The 19,036-nt window shown below is 43.2% G+C and overlaps 1 protein-coding gene across 2 annotated transcripts in view; it reads left to right on the top strand.

Moving 5' to 3' along the window:
• Positions 1–220: 220 nt before the first annotated feature.
• Positions 221–19,036, top strand: part of KCNG3 (potassium voltage-gated channel modifier subfamily G member 3) — a 47,020-nt gene continuing 28,204 nt past the window's right edge. Inside the window, exon 1 of one of the 2 annotated variants that reach the window (XM_035000991.1) lies at positions 221–852. In XM_035000991.1, the coding sequence (XP_034856882.1) occupies positions 221–852 (632 nt within the window). Of the gene's footprint in view, positions 886–19,036 lie in introns of both variants that reach the window. The other variant, XM_035000992.1, reaches the window with a different exon arrangement.

The raw sequence follows: 19,036 nt of genomic DNA, 5'->3' as shown, positions 1-19,036 counted from the left end.
AGCAACGCTGGGCCGCCGAGGACGCTAGAGCCGAGGGGGGTCTCCGGGCCAGCGAAGGGCAGGAGCAGAGCCCGCAGCCAGAGCCGGCCCGCCAGCCCGCTGGCCCCGACGGCGCGCTCCCCCATCGGCCAACGGCAGCCAGGCCCCGCGCGGCGGCCGGGGGTGGGGGGCGGCGGCGGCGGCGGCGGCCTCGGGCCTCGGGGCTTCGGGGCGGCCAGCCATGACCTTCGGGCGCAGCGGGGCGGCCTCGGTGGTGCTGAACGTGGGCGGCGCCCGGTACTCGCTGTCCCGGGAGCTGCTGAAGGACTTCCCGCTGCGCCGCGTGAGCCGGCTGCACGGCTGCCGCTCGGAGCGCGACGTGCTCGAGGTGTGCGACGACTACGACCGCGAGCGCAACGAGTACTTCTTCGACCGGCACTCGGAGGCCTTCGGCTTCATCCTGCTCTACGTGCGCGGCCACGGCAAGCTGCGCTTCGCGCCGCGGATGTGCGAGCTCTCCTTCTACAACGAGATGATCTACTGGGGCCTGGAGGGCGCGCACCTAGAGTACTGCTGCCAGCGCCGCCTCGACGACCGCATGTCCGACACCTACACCTTCTACTCGGCCGAGGAGCCGGGCGCGCTGGGCCGCGACGGGGCGCGACCCGGCGGTGCCGAGGCGGCCCCCTCCAGGCGCTGGCTCGAGCGCATGCGGCGGACCTTCGAGGAGCCTACGTCGTCGCTGGCCGCGCAGATCCTGGCCACCGTGTCGGTCGTGTTCGTGATCGTGTCCATGGTGGTGCTGTGCGCCAGCACGCTGCCCGACTGGCGAGCCGCGGCGGCCGACAACCGCAGCCTGGATGACCGGAGCAGGTACTCCGCCGGCCCTGGGAGGGAGCCCTCCGGGTAGGACGCACTGCTTCTCTGCCCGTCCCGTCCGTCCTGTCGCGTCTGTCCGTTCCGTCCGTCGGTCGCGTCTCCGTCCTGTTTGCCTCCGGGCTGCCGGGCCAGGCCGGGTTCCGGGCCCAGCGAGGCCAGCCAGGGGACGGGTTGGCCCTCACTTCGCACTCCTATTTTCCTGGCACCAGGCGGCTGGGGTCGGTACAGTAGGCTCTCCTCTTGAGGGCGAATCGCCAGGCATGGGGAGGGGCAGGTAGAGAGAAACGAGCCTCCCATCTTTTAGTTTACTTTTGAGCAAATAGAAACCAGTTAACTAGATGTCCCTAAACTTTTATTGTTCGTATTCAACAATTTAACCTTGGGCTAAGAGCAGCTTGAATTGTTTGCCAATTTTTGGTGGTGTTTGAAAAGATGAAGTTGGTTATAGTGAAATATGGCCTACTATATGCAGGCCACACATTGTATACACTTTGCATAATATGCACTTTAATGGAATTATTAGATTCTAAAGGAGATTAACTTAACGATAGACTCTAAATAATGGATGTCTGTGCCCTTTTCTCTTTTCTTTTCCAATGGAGTTAGCAAAGCACCTGTCCATCGTTTGGTACGAAAGATACACACTGTGACTTTCAGAAGGATCTTCAGTATGGGGAGGGAAAAAATCACTACCTTGGAAAAGAAGAAACATTTAAACTGCCTCAAATCCTGAAACAGTATTAGTTAATAGTTTTTTCTTTTCAGTTTATTTAGGATGAAAGGAAAATATTTTATTTTTTTTATTTTTATTATTATTTTTTAAAGGTTTTATTTATGTATTTGACAGAGCGAGACAGAGAGAGAGGGGACACAAACAGGGGGAGTGGGAGAGGAAGAAGCAGGCCTCCCGCAGAGCAGGGAGCCCGATGCGGGGCTGGATCCCAGGACCCTGGGATCATGACCTGGGCCACCCAGGCGCCCCGAAAGGAAAATATTTTAATCTTTACTTCTATTGTGTTTACCCTTCGATAGAGATAATATACTTCTGTTTTTAGTACTGGTGAGTTTATTTTGCATGTTTGGTAGGAAGAATAAACAGTAAAGTTGGATTTCAAGGGAGACAGTCTCTTTGAGCCCAAACACAAAATTGTATATTGTTTTACTTTTGATGCTGTTTTTTAAATTTTTTATTCACTTAAAAATTTTTTTATTTATCTGAGGGAGAGAGAGAGCACAAGTGTGGGGAGAGGCAGAGGGAGAGGGACAAGCAGATTCTCGGCTGAGCAGGGAGCCCCATGTGGGCCTCCATCCCACAACACTGAGATACCACGACCTGAGCCGAAGGCAGACACTTAACCAACAGAGCCACCCAGGTGCCCCTTGGATACTGTTTTAAGAGGCCCCCCTCCATTCATTTTTATTGGTTTTATTTATTTATTTTTCCTCCATTCATTTTTTTTTTAAGATTTTTTATTTATTCATTTGAGACAGAGAGAGAGAGAGAGAGAGTAGGAGCAGTGGGGAGAGGTGGAGGGAGAGGGAGAAGCAGACTCCCCACTGAGCAGGGAGCCTGATGCGGGGCTCGATCCCAGGACCTGGAGATCATGACCTGAGCTGAAGGCAGACGCTTAACGACTGAGCCACCCAGGCGCCCCTCCTCCATTCATTTTTAAAATTAGGTTGTGCCTGATAATCTTTTCCTGATAGACATGTGCATCTTTCCAATGATACTATGTGTCTTGAGGTTGCAGTGCATTACTTACACATAATATTCTTCCTTTGGAGAGTGAAGATTGTTTTTTAATCTAAGAGGTAAATAAAATTGTCTAGTTCCACAGAGTCCATTACTAATATATTGATATCTTGGCATGAAATCCAAGATACATGCTTTAAAAGGAAATTCATTAGTAAAGTAATTTTGTTTAATGTATTATGTTCTGAGTTTTTGATTTACAGATAAGAATTACTTATTTAGTATTCCATCAGTACAATGAAATGAATTTATTTATCTAAATACATAAGTGCCCTTGATTCTTTTAGAGGACCATAGGAAAATGAGCCATAACTCGCCTTGAAATGATTCACTAGTAATTGTGGAATTCTAAGGTTAGTGAAAGTTCAAGCTACATTAGCAAAGGAAACAGGAGAATTGAGTTAGACTTCCCGGGACTGCAAAAGAAGTGAAGGAAGAAGAGGAATGCTTGATTTGTGTGTATGTATTTTACATATGCATGTAATTATCCAAGTCAGAACTGTTTCCTAGATACCCAGATATTTCAGGCAAAAGCACATTTTTCTTGGCTTAAAGGTCCTGTTTTAAGGTTTACTCTCCAAGTGTAGGTATATGAAAACCAACCTCTGTAATCCCAAACAGATAAGATGGATGGGTGAGCAGCTGAGGAGGCTGGAAGTCACAGAGGGAGCCTCCCGTAGGCCTCCTCCAGCTGATAGGGCCTCTGCACTGGCACTTTGGCAATAGTCTCTCAAACCCTGCTTGCTTGTGGTTGCTGAAATTAGTCTTTTTAAAACATCATTCTGATCATCTGACCATATTTGGCATCTACCAGATAAAGCCAAAACTTTTTTCTTGGCTTTTAAGGCTCTTTATGGTTTCCCCCCAGTCTGCCTTTCTTTTTTTCCCTCTTTTCTTTTTTAAAAAAGATTTTATTTATTTATTTGACACACAGAGAGAGAACAAGCAGAGGGAGCAGCAGAGGGAAAGGGAGAAGCAGGCTCCATGTTGAGCAGGGAGCCAGATGTGGGCTCGATCCCAGGACCCTGGGATCATGAGCTGAGCTGAAGGCAGACGCTTAACTGACTGAGCCACCCAGGTGCCCCCACAATCTGCCTTTCTTGACTTATCCTGTCATCATTTGCAAGCATCTTTTTTGAGTATCTGCTGTGTTCAAGGCACTGTTGGTATTCCAAATACTGTAACTTTTTTTTTTTTTAAATAAAGAAATGGTGTTAAGTTGGTGATACAGGAATCAGAGGCACAACTGATCAACAAATGAGTTGTTCTGGGACACAATTTGGCCTTGAAAGTGGAGGAGGAGGCGGATGGAAACAAGTCATCTTTGGAAGGTTGCAGAGGTTGTATACTGCCCAACAGTGGTGGTGGTGGGGTGTCATTTATATGAACTGTAGTGTTCACAATCTTTACAACTATGTGTGCCCCGCCTGAGAACATAATAAGGAATATTTTCCAGGTAAAAGGAAGAGCAAGGGCATAGGCATGAAATTAGCATATTAGAGAGCGTGAGTCCAGTGATGGAGTGAGAGGTGGATAGAGAGCAGATGTTAGAAGGCCTCGAATGAGAAAGAGAATGATTTTATTTGTAGGCAGTAGTTAGCTGTTGGCACATTTGAGGTGAGTGGGTTATGCATATAAAATAACAAATGTCATGAGTTCTGTACTGTGAATTGGGATGGTGAAGATGGGAAACAGGAGGATGAGTTTGGAGATCTTTGCAGAGGGAGGGAATGAGGGTGTGGGTTGTATTGAGGTGGTTAGAATGGAGAAGAAATGACCACTCTGGGAAATATTAGGAAGACTCATAATTAATCCAGGGCATTGGAAGGATACAGGCAGGCGTCAGGGACTGATTACCTGGGCTTCCAGGAGCTAGGAACACTGCCGACCACTTGCAGCCTCTGTTTGTCCAGACTGGTCTGCTCATTTGTTCCTGAACCACTCCAGTGTTCCTTACTGTGCAGTCCCTTGCCTATTGAAATTGGATCATCCATCAAGCCCAACTGAGATTCTGTTTCTTTTTTGAAGCTTTTCCTGCCTACCTTAGTAGATGTGATGTTTTCTTTGAATTTCTTGAGGGATTGCTTATTTGTACTATGTATTTACTGTCTATAATATCCTTCCTAGCATGATAGTTATTTTTTCATATAAACATGTCCTAGCTCCTAAACTAGATGAGACGAAAAGCCCTAGAAGGCAGCTAAATTCTCCTATACTATTTATTATGACAGCATCTTTTAGAAAAAAATTATTATTCTGGCACAATAAATTGTACTGTTTATATTACAATTTAGAATATAACCTTCCAGGAATATATCTTCTGTTGCATAAATTGAAGAGCTGTGTGACGTAAGGCCTTGGACTTCAGCTGGTGGAACTCTTAGTTGAGGAGGATGGGATCTTGTGCTAGAAATGAGGAAAAAAAGTCTTTTAAATCAAAGAATGATTATCAGGTACTGATTGTGGAAAAGGAATAAAGACAAGCATAGCATTTTTTTCATTAAACTTTGAAATTTTAGAATAGCACAGAATCTCAAGTTTGGAAGAAATCTTGAGAGGTCTTCCAGATCAATAATTTGAAAGCTTTTTGTGTAGGAATATGACCCTTTTAAATTGGTATGTTCTGAGGGTTAATAATCATATAAATAACGGTTTAAAGTCCAAAAGCTACACAAGCAAGCCTTTCTCCATCTCCTGCGTATTTAGTTCTTTTCCCTAGATGTAACCAAAGTTGTTTGTATTTTGTGTGTCATTTTAGAGACATGCAATGTATTTGCAAGCATATCATATATATTTACAGAACCACAACAACAAAACCAGTGTAATAATACTGTCCTGAAACTGGCTTTTAAACTAACCAACATGCCATGGAGCTTGTTCTGTATGAGTCTATAAAGAGCTACCAAATTCTTTTATGCAGCTGCATAATAGTCCACTGTATGAATGTCCCATAGCTTTTGGACATTTATGTTGTCTCATCTATAGAAATGCTTTAGTGAATATCCTGTATGTGTACATTATTTTTGCCTTTGCCCATAGGATAAATTCCTGAAAGTTAAGACATAGGCTCAAAGGGCTTGTGCATTTGTAATTTGCATAGATAATTCCAAATTGTTCTCCAAAAAGATGTCATTTTATGCTCCTGCCAGCAATGTGTGGGAGGACATGCTTTTTCAAATGCCATAAGTGTTGTGATACTTCTGATTTTTTTTTTTTTTTTTGATACTTCTGATCTTTACCATGCCATACTGGAGAAATATCTATCTAGTAGCTTTAATTTATTTTTGCCTTACTATTTTTTAAACATATACTGGAATGGAATATAAACACACAATCCTGTAATATTTGATGTCAGAAAATACGTTAGGGACAACTTTCAAGTCATCCCAGCTTTTGTACATTTGGACCTTCTACCATAAGCAGATTTTAGTTATTTTTTTATTCTGGTGACTGTGCCCAGCAGTGTGGCTGCAGGGGCACATGAGATGAGGTTCCTCCTCATGCAGTCGGTGGGCTGGTGGTGATAGTAGGAAGGGAGGACAGACCGCAAAGGAAGCAAATAAACAAGAATTTCAGATCGTGAAGGGAAATCAAATAGGGTATACAGGTATAGAATGCAGCAGGAGTGTCGTTTGCATAGGATGTGAGGAGGTGACATGAGTGGAGACCTGAATGATGAGGAAGACCCAGCCTTGGAGGAAGGAGGGAAGAATGTTCTTGACAGAGGGAACAGCAGAAACTCTGGGATGACAGTGAGCTTGGCTTGTCACCAGAATGGAAGGAAAGCCCATGTGGGCTAGCAGTTAGTCCAAGGGCAAGAGAGGGTTAGATGAGATTCCAGGCGAGGCAGAGACCTATCAGGCTCGGCCTGTGTGCCACGGGAAGGAGTTTGGATTTTCTTCCAAGTGGGGCAGGAAAGCCTTTGGAAGGTTTTAAAGCAGAGGAAAGATATGATCTGATGTGGTTTCAAAGCACCAGCGACCACTGGGTGGAGAATGAAGCAGGGGCAACAGCAGATGCAGCAAGACCTGACAGGTCAGAGAATATGGGGCTTGATTAGGGGAGTAGCAGTGGAGATGGTGAGAAGTCATTGGATTCAGGTAGATATGTGGGTCTTTATCATGTTCCTAATGGTGATTCGTCCACTGGTACTAGGAGAAGTGTGAGATCTTAATGAAGCAGTTAGAGCTACTGGCCGTTGGGGTCTCTCCTGCGTAACTGGCTTGGCCCACATGTCATGAACTAGGAATCCAGTTGTTTTCTACAGGGTCTGCTTCTCATTTTGGGGGGTATTGTGAGGAGAAGGATCTGGAGAAGGGATCTTTCGAGAGTCAGTGGGAGAGGAGAGGGCTCATTTGCCATTTTCCTTTCTGTACAACCCAAACCATCTCATCAAGAGGACTTCTGGTAAAGATCTTTGGTAAATGCATTCACAACCTCCACTAATGAACAGTTCTGGTAATCTTAGAATGCTGATGGTCTTACTGTTTTATCTGACTGGTAAGACAAACTACAGATTTTTCAGGCAGTTCGCCTTCCAGGACCATTGAGTATCATTCTGACACTGCCAAGGAGATGAATGTTGTTTTGGCATTTTAACATACAGGCATACTCATCTTTTTTTTTTTAACTTTATTTATTTATTTATTTATTTATTCATTCATTCATTCATTCATTCATTCATTCATTCATTTATTTTCTCTACACCCAGCAGTGGGGCTTGAACTCAAAACCCCCGAGATCAAGTCGCACGCTCTTGTGACTGAGCCAGCCAGGCACCCCGACATACTCATCTTTTAAAATCACTCAGTACTGCTAGCCTGTATCATAAAAAGAGGCTCTTTGCTAGTCAAAACTTTGAGAAAGATGGGTCAGATACAAAGTACTTATCCCTTTTACTTTTTGGTCCCTTTTGCCTCTGAACTTCTGTCCCCTCAGCCAGTCTCAGCTGTAGTGTTCTCTTTTGAGTTTTAAATCTCTTTATTGTGCAAAGTCCTGCTGTAACTTTAATTTGTTCTTTAGAAATTCTAGAAGTTGCTTCATGTTGGAATTTTGATCTTTAATTTGTATTGCTTTGTGTTGTGGTAGTGAGACTCTGAGATGTAAAGATGTTCAAGTTTTTTGCAGTGTTATTTTTAGCCCAAGTTTAAAAAATGAAATACATAATCAAAATGAAACACCAGGTGATGGCAATTTAAAAATCAGTTGTATTACTTCTGTTGCCTATTAGGTCAATATTAAATAAATTCAGTAGGTTTTTAAGTACTTTAAAAAGCAATATTTGAAACCGAAGGTGAAAGTCTCAGTGCTTTTACTTTGCAGATAAGGTGGATATTTTCAGAAGCTGGTAATTAATAGATCTCTGATAGGATTGAACATAACCGTGAATCTCAGTTAAATTCTGTTCTTACACAGTGGACTGTTTCTTTTAATATGTGTACAGGGTTTTTCTATCTGCTGCCAATTTTAGAATTCAGTGGAAACTTTCGTCAGTACCCCTTTTTTTAATCAAGGTGCCTTTTTTCTCCCTTAGTAAGCAAGTAATTTTCAATGTTATTCTTTTTTTTTTTTTTATGAAAACTTTGCTCACTGGAAAAAAGTATGGTTCTAAGTATTATGAAGTGAAGAGTAAATATGCCCTTTTCTCCTCAATCCCATTACCCCATTTCTGGGTATTCTTTCCAGAAATGCACATATAAACATACACACACACACATTTGTGTGTGTATAAATTATATATACATATTATATAGAACTTTTTAAAGATTTATTTATTTTAGAGAGAGAGAGCGCGCGGGTGTGCACAAGCAGGGGGAGGGGCATAGGGAGAGGGAGAAGGAGCCGGGAAGCAGATTCCCCGCTGAGCAGGGAGCCCATAGCAGGCCGATCTCAACACCCTGAGATCATGACCCTCGTGGAACCAAGAGTCCAAGGCTCAACTGACTTGAGCCACCCAGGCTCCCCTTATATTATATAAATATTTTTAAAAATTTATAACTGGGATTGTTCTATAATCTTGTTTAACAATTTGCTTTTTTCTCAACATCTTGGAACTCTTTATCAGTTGATACCAATCTTCCTCATTCTTTTGAAAATCTGTAGAGTGTTCCATTGTATGGATGGGCCACAATTCAGTTCAACAAGCATCTGTCCTGTCAATAACAGTGATGGCTTTCATAGTAGTATTTATTTAATACTTAATATATGCTAGCCGCTTGTTAAGTTTTTGCATGTATTTTGTCATCTGAGTCTCCTAACAATCCTGTGAGGCGGCACTGTTACTATCCCCATTTTATGACTGAGATTTGGGTAGGTGGGGGGCTACGTCAGTTCACAGAGTGGGTAAGTGGTGACCTGGTGTTTGATTTCCACATCCTTGCTCCACACTGCTGTGCAATGTTTGGTTTGACTCCTGCTTTTCAAAAATGCAAACAATGGGGGCACCTGGGTGTCTCAGTTGTTAAGGGTCTGCCTTTGGCTCAGGTCATGATCCCAGGGTCCTGTGTTCGAGCCCTGCGCTGGACTCCCTGCTCAGCAGGGAGTCTGCATCTCCCTCTGCCTCTCCCCCTGCTTGTGTTCCCTCTCTCACTGTCAAATAAATAAATAAATAAATCTTTAAAAAATATATATACAGTGGTACAGAACTATCTTTTTCATATATCTTTGCAAATTGGTGTGAGTATATATGTTTGATAAACTCTAAGGTGGAAAAATAGCTGGATCAAGAGGATTGTGTTTAAAGAAATTTTTTTGACAGATATTACCCAATTTCCCCCTAAACTATGAAATTCAGCATTACTCTTTATTCATAATAGTGACTATAATAATAAGCAATTAGTAATCAATAGAATGCTATAATTAATAACATTTAATAGCAAAGATTTGGAAATCACTGCCTTTTAAAAATATAATGGCTTTATCGAGATATAACTCAGATACTGTTGAACTCTCCTTTAAAGGGTACAGTTCAGTGAACTTTAGTATATTCACAGGATGGTACAAGTATCATCATCGATACCACTTTAAGCATTATGTCTTTTTTTTTTTAAGATTTTATTTATTTATTTGAGAGAGAATGAGAAAGAGAGCACATGAGAGGGGGGAGGGTCAGAGGGAGAAGCAGACTCCCCGCTGAGCAGGGAGCCCGATGCGGGACTCGATCCCGGGACTCCAGGATCATGACCTGAGCCGAAGGCAGTCGCTCAACCAACTGAGCCACCCAGGCGCCCCTAAGCATTATGTCTTGATGGTGTGTTTGAAGGAGTATAAAATGTGTTAGAAAGCTGGAGCCCGTAAATGGCTAAGAAAGAAACCCAGGCATTTTGGCTGAGCAGATGAATCAGATGAAGCAATAGGCAAGACATTTCTGTTTGAATGAATTCATTCATTCATGAACTGGTGGGTTCTTTTGGAGTGTTTGGAAAAGTTATACATACTTAAGTGATTTTCTTAGCCTGTGAGCAAGGACTCCTCAGCTTTTACTCCACTGGTGAAGAGAAGTGTGTAATTGAGGCAATCATCTGACTTTCTCAGGCAAAAAAAAAAAATGTCAAAAGGAAAACATTATGGTGGAAAGAATCCAGGACTCCCAAGTCAGGAGGCCTCCCTTGAGTTAATTCATTACCTTTCTCTGGGCCTGTACCCTCATCAAGGAAGAGTCAATGAGAGAATGAAGACCGAGCCCTCAGCAGGAATCCAAACTTCCTTAGTTCTTTATCTTTCCCTGTACTGGGCCTCTTCTCACCGTCTCTCTTTACTTGAGGTTGCTTGTGAATGTCTTAGCTCCTTTTTAGTCTACAAGTTCTTTGAGAACAGAAATTCTGTGCTTCACCACATGTAGTTCAATGCCTTGCACATGGGTAGTCACTCAGCATGTATTTTAAATGAATTATACATGTGGAAGAACCATGCAAATATAATAACATTTAATTTATTTTATTTTAAGATTTTATTTATTTATTTGAGAGAGAGAATGACAGCATTCCTGTTGACAGCAGGGAGCCCGATGCGGGACTCGATCCTGGGACTCCAGGATCATGACCTGAGCCGAAGGCAGTCGCTTAACCAACTGAGCCACCCAGGCGCCCCGCGTTTTATTTTTTTTTTTAAGATTTTATTTTCACGTAATCTCTACACCCAACATAGGGCTTCAGCTCACAATCCCGAGATCAAGAGCTGCACACTCTACTGACTGAGCCAGCCAGGTGCCCCACATTTTCATTTTTGATTGGAAAGTGTGTATTTATAAGTTGCCTTCAACCTATGAGCAGGTTATATTTTAAGAAATCAATTGCAAAATGGTTTTATGGCATCCCATTCATTGATTCATTAAATTCGACAAATATTTATTGATACCCATTTATTATTATTCTGGGTGCTGGGGATAAGGCAGGGAGCAAAACAGAGTCCCTGTCCTCAAGAACCATCTACTCTCATAAATAAATATATAGCAGATAGTGATAAGTGCTATGAAGAAACAAAGCAGAATGAGGGGTTTATAGAGTGTGAGCCATGGGTCCTGAAAGTTCTGTTTGATCAGGTGATGGATGTCTGAACGAGGCCTGGGAGGGATGCAGGAGGCAGCCATGAAAGTATCTGGCCGAGAGAGTTCCAAGCATAGGGCATGTAAGTGTAAACCTTTGAGGCGGGTGTGCCCTTGGTCTCCTGGAGGAACAGCAAGGAAGCAGAGTGGTAGGGAATTGGGGGTGATGGTGACAGTGACAATGGGAGAATGTAGTTCATTCATTCGTTTATTTACTTGTTTATTTATTTATTTAAAAGAGAGAGAGATAGCAAGAGAGAGCGAGCACAAGCAGGGGGAGCGGCAGTCAGAGGGAGAAGCAGGCTACCTGCTGAGCAAGGAGGCTGATTTGGGGCTCAATCCCAGGACCCTGGGATCATGACCCATGCCAAAGGCAAGATGCTTAACTGACTGAGCCACCCATAAGAATGTAGTTCTTGTAGAGCCTTACAGGTACACCAGCTAAAAGAATTGGGGCACCTGGGTGGCTCAGTCGGTTAAGCGTCTGCCTTCCGCTCAGGTCATGATCCCAGGGTCCTGGGATCGAGCCCCGCATCGGGCTCCCTGCTTGGCGAGGAGCCTGCTTCTCCCTCTCCCACTCCCCCTGCCTGTGTTCCCTCTCTCACTATCTCTCTCTCTGTCAAATAAATAAATAAAATCTTAAAAAAAAAAAAAAAAAGAATGTATTTATTTATTTATTTTTAGAGAGAGAAGGAGAGGTGTGGGGAGGGGCAGAGGGAGAGTGAGAGAGAATCTTAAGCAGGCTCCATGCCCAGCTTGGAGCCCAACGTGGGGCTTGATCTCACGACACTGAGATCATGACCTGAGCCGAAATCAAGAGTTGGATGCTTAACCTACGGAGCCACCCAGGCGCCCTAGGCACCCCTGATTTAATTTTAGATTTTAAAAGCTCACTCTGGCTCCTCTAGGAGGCAGGGGGGGAGCCAGTGAGGCCAGTTAGGACCACCATTACACCTAATACTCAAAGCGCTGCCTAGAGTCCTGCATCCAGGCTGCTAGCTGCCATGTTGATCTGGGTTGTGGTGGCAGGGTTTCCTTTTTCATTTTCTGGGTAAATAAATTATTGTAATCGGTCCGGTTTGCCTCTGACATCATCATAGGACCAGGGTGTCTGCTGTCCCTCACACTCCGTGGCAGGACTGGTGGTCTGGAGCGATGGTGAGCAGACTGAGGCCCGCAGACGGCTCAGGCCCACTGCCTGTTTTGTACAGCCCCTGAGCTAAGAATGGTTTTTACACTTTCACCTTTTATTTTTATTACTATTTTTAAAGATTTCATTTTTAAGTGATCGCCACACCCAATGTGGGGCTCGAACCCATAACCCGGAGATCAAGAGTTGCATGCTCTTCTGACTGAGCCTGCCAGGTGCCCCGCTTGTTACACCTTTAAAATGGTGGAAAAATAATCAAAGGAAGCATACTGTTTTATGACTCGTGAAAAGTACCTGACATGCGAATTTCAGTGTCCATAAGTAGAGTTTTATTGGAGCACAGCCACGCTCATTTGTTTACATGTTATCCGTGCGGCCTTCTTGCTGCTTCCCGTGGAGTTGAAGGGTTGCAGCAGAGACAGTGTGGCCTGCAAAGCCTGAAACAGTTACTCTCTGGCTCTTTACAGGAAAGGCTTGCCAATCCTTGGTCTAGAATGGTCTTGTCATGGGTTTGGGCCTGTCCAGCTGTATGCCCTCAAGCACATTCCTTCTCTGAGCCTTGGTGCATCCCCCTTTGTAAAGTAAGGGTAGCAGATAGAGAGGGTCGAGGGTGGGTTCCTCTAAACCAGCTGGATGCCAGATGCTGCCCTCGGATCTCAGGGAGGCCCACCCTGACTCACGGATTATTCTGTTTCCCCAAGATACTTCCCCCAACCAGAGCTCATTATTCCATCATAAGAGCTCTGTACAGCAGGGACTTTTATGAGTATTTACGGCTGGTGTGGGAAATCAAGTATTTAGAAGTTAGGGACTGTGTGTGAATTTCAGGTTAAAGATCTAGATTTACCAGCGTACTCTGCACTGATGCATGTGAGAAGCGGCTGGGGATGGGCGGATGACCAAAACTGGGATTCGCAAGGTGTAGGTCCTATTAAATCAGGGACTGTGTTGGTGTAACAGATTAAAAGGTTACGATTGTGTAGGAAATAGAATGGGAAAGACATTTCAAAAAAGGAAGTGAGTCATATCCGTTAATACTCAGTTGGCCTTGAGGCCTAATCAGCTCGGTGTTCAGTAGCTTCCTGTATAGTGAGGTGAGGCCAGAAGGTGAAACGGTCCTGCTATAGAAGGGACACTGATTTGGCAGCAGAACCAGAGCTGCCTGGGGTGTCGTGCAAGGGCCTCCGGTGCAGCGTCATTGAAGTCTAGGGAAGACCGTGTTCCCCGAATGCCAGGCGCAAGAACACGGTGGAGGGGGGCATTGGCACCAAATATTCTCCGCCACCATGTACTCACAGCTAAAAAAAAAAAGTTAACCAGGAATGCCTTTGACGTTGCAGTCAAAATTATTGCTTTTATCACAGCTGATCCTTAAGTGTGTATTTTTAAGTATCTTACGGGATGAAATGGGAAGTTGCAGAAGGCAATTCTGCCGCATACGGAAATACTGGCTGTCTTGAGGGAGAGTACATGTACAGTTGGATGAGTTGCAAGCTGTACTAGCAGCTTTTTTCAAGAAACAACATTTTTATTTGAAAGAACGACTGACAAACGGTGGCTATTCAGGCTTGAGTATATAGTGTACCAGACATTTTCTCATACCTGAGCAAGGTGAGTCTTTCACTTCAAGGAAAACAACAGGACAGTATTTGTTGCCAATGATAAAATTTAGAGCTTTTTTTTTTTTTAAAGATTTTATTTGGGGCGCCTCGGTGGCTCAGTCATTAAACATCTGCCTTCGGCTCAGGTCATGATCCTGGGGTCCTGGGATGGAGCCCCGTATCGGGCTCCCTGCTCAGCCAGGAGCCTGTTTCTCCCTCTCCCACTCCCCCTGCTTGTGTTCCCTCTCTCACTGTGCCTCTCTCTGTCAAATAAATAAATAAAATCTTAAAAAAAAAGATTTTATTTATTTATTAGAGAGAGAGAGAGAGCTAGGGGAGGAGGGAGGGACAGAGGCAGAGGGAGAAGCAGACGCCCTGCTGAGCGTGGAGCCCAACTCGGGCCTCCATTCCAGGACCCTGAGATCATGACCTGAGCCGAAGTTGGGGGCTTAACCAACTGAGCTGCCCAGGTGCCCTTAAAATTAGAGCTTTCAAGTAAAAATTAGGCACTCGGAAAGCTCGGATTTGCCACTGTGCACTTGCTGGCTTCCTGGCTCATAACTTTTCTGATGAGATTGGTAGTGATATTAATAACTGTGACTTTTAAAATATAGAATGAGATGTGTTAACATTTGGAAGATCTGCATAATTCAGTAACCAATACATCCTAAATGACCCAACACCTGATGTTACAACACCATGCAAAAGATCCATCCCGGGTATCTGAGGGACAAGGGGTTTTGATGTTACTGAATACCAAAAGTTCAGTGACAAGAGTTGTTTCCATGTTGCAGCTAACCTTGAAAAAACTCCCACTTTTCTCGAGTTTTGGGGTGGTATCAAAGAAGCATATTATAATTATCAGAAAAGGTTATTAAAATACTCTTTCTTTTTCCAACGACATATTTTTGTAAGGCTAAATTCTCTTTATATTCTTTAAAACAACATAGCACAACATATTGAATGCAGAAACAGATACGAAAATTTAGCTGTCCTATATATATTTTTCAATTCTCTCTCTCCTTCCTTCTCTCTCTTCCTTCTTTTTCCTTTCTTTTTGTCTTAGAATTCAAAAGTGGAGAAGGTTGTCAATGCATTTACATATAATTTGAATTGAAAAAAATAAATCCATCTGTTCCTTAAGAAAGTACATCTGATTTGAATGATTGGTTTAACAGTGAAGATTGACTTTGTGGATTCAATTACATGATGGGCATGTTCCAAAAGCTGAATGAGACAAGTTTGCAGTTCCTAGGTTTTGATGAAAATATACTTAAAGCACATAAGATATAAATATTTAATTTAAAGTGTTGTATTGTCGGGGTGCCTGGCTGGCTCAGTTGGAAAAGCATGCAACTTTTGATCTCTGGGGTCATGAGTTTGAGTCCCACATTGGGAGTAGAGAGTACTAAAATAAATAAATAAATAAAAATAAAATAAAATGTTGTATTGACAAAGATGTATTGAAATATTTTAATATCCCAACCTTCTCTGATATTACCAGATTTAGGGCTGGTTTCTGAAAGTAGAGGAGTAATTGCTATATTTGGCATAAGTCTTGGTCTAAGTGCTTTTTTTAATGCAGTACCTCCCAGGAAGTAAGTAAGTGAGTGAGTGATTCTAATGATGGGCAACAAATCCTTTTGCAGGTTAAGTGGTTGTCAATTTTGCTTTCAGCAAATTTGAAGAACATAATTGATTCCATAGTAGATTATTATTATTATTATTATTTTTTAAAGATTTTTATTTATTTATTTGACAGAGAGAGAGAGAGCGAGAGCAGGAATACAAGCAGGGGGAGTGGGAGAGGGAGAAGCAGGCCTCCCACCGAGCAGGGAGCCCGATGTGGGACTCGATCCCAGGACCCTGGGATCATGACCTGAGCCGAAGGCAGACGCTTAACAACTGAGCCACCCAGGCGACCTATTATTATTATTTTTTAAAGATTTTATTTACTTATTAGAGAGAGAGAATGAGAGAGAGAGAAGAGCACAAGAGGGGGGAGGGTCAGAGGGAGAAGCAGACTCCCAGCTGATCAGGGAGCCTGATGCGGGACTCGATCCTGGGACTCCAGGATCATGACCTGAGCCGAAGGCCGTCACTTAACCTACTGAGCCACCCAGGCACCCTATTACTATTATTTTTAAAAATTTTATTTATTTATTTGACAGAAAGAGACACAGCAAGAAAGGGAACACAAGAAGGGGGAGTGGGAGAGGGAGAAGCAGGCTTCCCGCAGAGCAGGGAGCCCGATGTGTGGGGCTCTATCCCAGGACCCTGGGATCCTGACCTGAGCCGAAGGCAGACACTTAACGACTGAGCCACCCAGGCACCCCCACAGTAGATTATTAAAAACAGTTTTTTCCAGGGGCGCCTGGGTGGCTCAGTTGGTTAAGCGACTGCCTTCGGCTCAGGTCATGATTCCGGGGTCCTGGGATCGAGTCCCGCATCGGGCTCCCTGCTCTGCGGGGAGCCTGCTTCTCCCCTCTCCCACTCGCCCTGCTTGTGTTCCCTCTCTCGCTGTGTCTCTCTCTGTCAAATAAATAAATAAAATCTTAAAAAAAAAAAAAAAATAAATAAATAAAAATAAAAATAAAAACAGTTTTTTCCAATTTTTAATTTTACAAATATCAAACCTACAGGAAAGTTGCAAGAATAAGACAAAGATCAGCCTCTCTCTATCTATAATTACTATTAATTTGAGAGTTGGTTGCAAACATCTTGACACTTCGTCCTTAAATACTTAAGCATGTATCTTCTAAAAACAAGGACAGGTGCCTGGGTGCCTTAGTTGGTTAAGCGACTGCCTTCAGCTCAGGTTATGATCCTGGAGTCCCGGGATCAAGTCCCATGTCGGGCTTCCTGCTTGGCGGGGAGTCTGCTTCTCCCTCTGACCCTCCCCCCTCTCATGCTCTCTCTCTCTCTCATTCTCTCTCTCTAATAAATAAATATTTTAAAAAATAATAAAAATAAAAAAATAAAAACAAGAACATTTTCCCATCTAACAATACAGTGATCACACAGGATATTATTATTTTTTTTAAAGATTTTATTTATTTATTTATTTGAGAGAGAGAGAGAAACAGCATGAGAGGGGATAGGATAGGGTCAGAGGGAGAAGCAGGCTCCCCGCTGAGCCGGGAGCCTGATGTGGGACTCGATCCCAGGACTCTGGGATCATGACCTGAGCTGAAGGCAGTCGCTTAACCGACTGAGCCACCCAGGCGCCCACACTCAGGATATTATTTAACATTGAAGTTTTTGGAGACTCTAGGCCAGTTATTTTATAGATGTCCCTTAATTTGAACTTGCCTGACGGTCTCATAATTTTTTTTAAGATTTTTTTTTTTTAAGATTTTATTTATTTGACAGAGAGAGACACAGCGAAGAGAGGGAACACAAGCAGGGGGAATGGGAGAGGGAGAAGCAGGCTTCCTGCTGAGCAGGGAGCCCGACACTGGGCTCGATCCCAGGACCCTGGGATCATGACCTGAGCCGAAGGCAAACGCTTAACGACTGAGCCACCCAGGTGCCCTAAAGGTCTTATTTATTAGAGAGAGATAGTGCACACGCTAGCATGAGTGCATGCACTCTCGCGCAAGTGGGGGTTAGGGCAGAGGGACAAGCAGACTCCCTACTGAGCCTGGGGCCCAACTTGGGACTTCATTCCAGGACCCTGAGATCATGACCTGAACTGAGCCACCCAGATGCCCCTGATGGTCTCATAATTATATTCAAGTCAAACCTTCCCTCTAGAAATACTATGTAGATGTAAAAATAATTTTTTTTTAAAGATTTCATTTTTAAGTCATCTCTATAGCCAGCGTGGGGCTTGAACTCACAACCCTGAGATCAAGAATTGCATGCTCTGCCGACTGAGCCAGCCAGATGCCCCTGTAAAAAGAATTTTTGGTGATAGATGATAATAGATCAAAATGTGATATTTTTTGCATACACTTGGAAGGAGGTAAAAGAATCAAATAACATTCCTATAATACAACTTTTTCCATTTTCCTCTACTTGTTTAAATAAGAATCCTCAGGGGCACCTGAGTGGCTCAGTTAAGCGTCTGCCTTCGGCTTGGGTCATAATCCCAGGGTTCCGGGATCAGGCCCCATGTTGGTCTTCCTGCTCAGCGGGGAGTCGGCTTCTCCCTCTCCCTCTGCCCCTCTCCATGCTCATGCTCACTCTCGCTCACTCTCTCTCAAGTAAATAAATAAAATCTTAAAAAAAAAAAAAGAATTCTCAGCCCGTTTATGTGTAAAAACAAAAATAGGAACAGAAATGATGCTGATTCTGGGCGCCTGGGTGGCTCAGTTGGTTAAGCGACTGCCTTCGGCTCAGGTCATGATCCTGGAGTCCCTGGATCGAGTCCCGCATCGGGCTCCCTGCTCGGCAGGGAGTCTGCTTCTCCCTCTGGCCCTCCCCCCTCTCATGTACTCTCTCTCATTCTCTCTCTCTCAAATAAATAAATAAAATCTTTAAAAAAAAAAAAAGAAATGATGCTGATCTGTCATTCTACCATGACATGATTAGAAATACTCATTTATTAATTTGGATTAAATTATCCACCTGCTACAAAGACATGAACTAAGTGAAAAGAAACCTATCAATTTCATTAAAAGATACAGTTCAAATAAAATTTTACTTTTTGTTATATGTTGAACTTTGTATTGACAATGAAAAAAATTAACACAAATTACAGGAAATTAAATTACAGATTCAATAGAAATTAAGAAAATTAAGATATAAGCATTTTTTGTTATCTCAGAGATGTATGATATGATGTTTAAATTTTTTTCAAGCATTAGAAATATCATCAGAGCAAAATTATGTGAGAGAAGGAGAATGGAAATATAAGTTTTATGAGAAAAAGTAACAATGTAAACTTTCTGTTAAAGGAGAGCTTGTTAGTGTATTTTTTTAATGAGAGTTGGTGGGTTGTATCAAAACACTACAGTATTTAGATTCATTGGATAATTTTTTAAAGTGAGGTAACCATTTCATTTTAAAAATGACAGTATTTGCAACATGCCAGAATTTGCATGCTTTGTAACTATTTTAACTTAAAAATTATTGTGTCAACATAAAAATGTCCCAGGAAGATAATATAGGTTTTCTAAATTCTTTCC

The sequence above is a fragment of the Mirounga leonina genome, unplaced genomic scaffold (genome assembly GCF_011800145.1).
Source record: "Mirounga leonina isolate KUSES-001 unplaced genomic scaffold, KU_Mleo_1.0 Mir_125, whole genome shotgun sequence".
Taxonomy (NCBI): Eukaryota; Metazoa; Chordata; class Mammalia; order Carnivora; family Phocidae; genus Mirounga; species Mirounga leonina.
The sequence above is the reverse complement of the archived record's forward strand: the minus strand, read 5'-3'. Positions and strand labels throughout refer to the sequence as shown.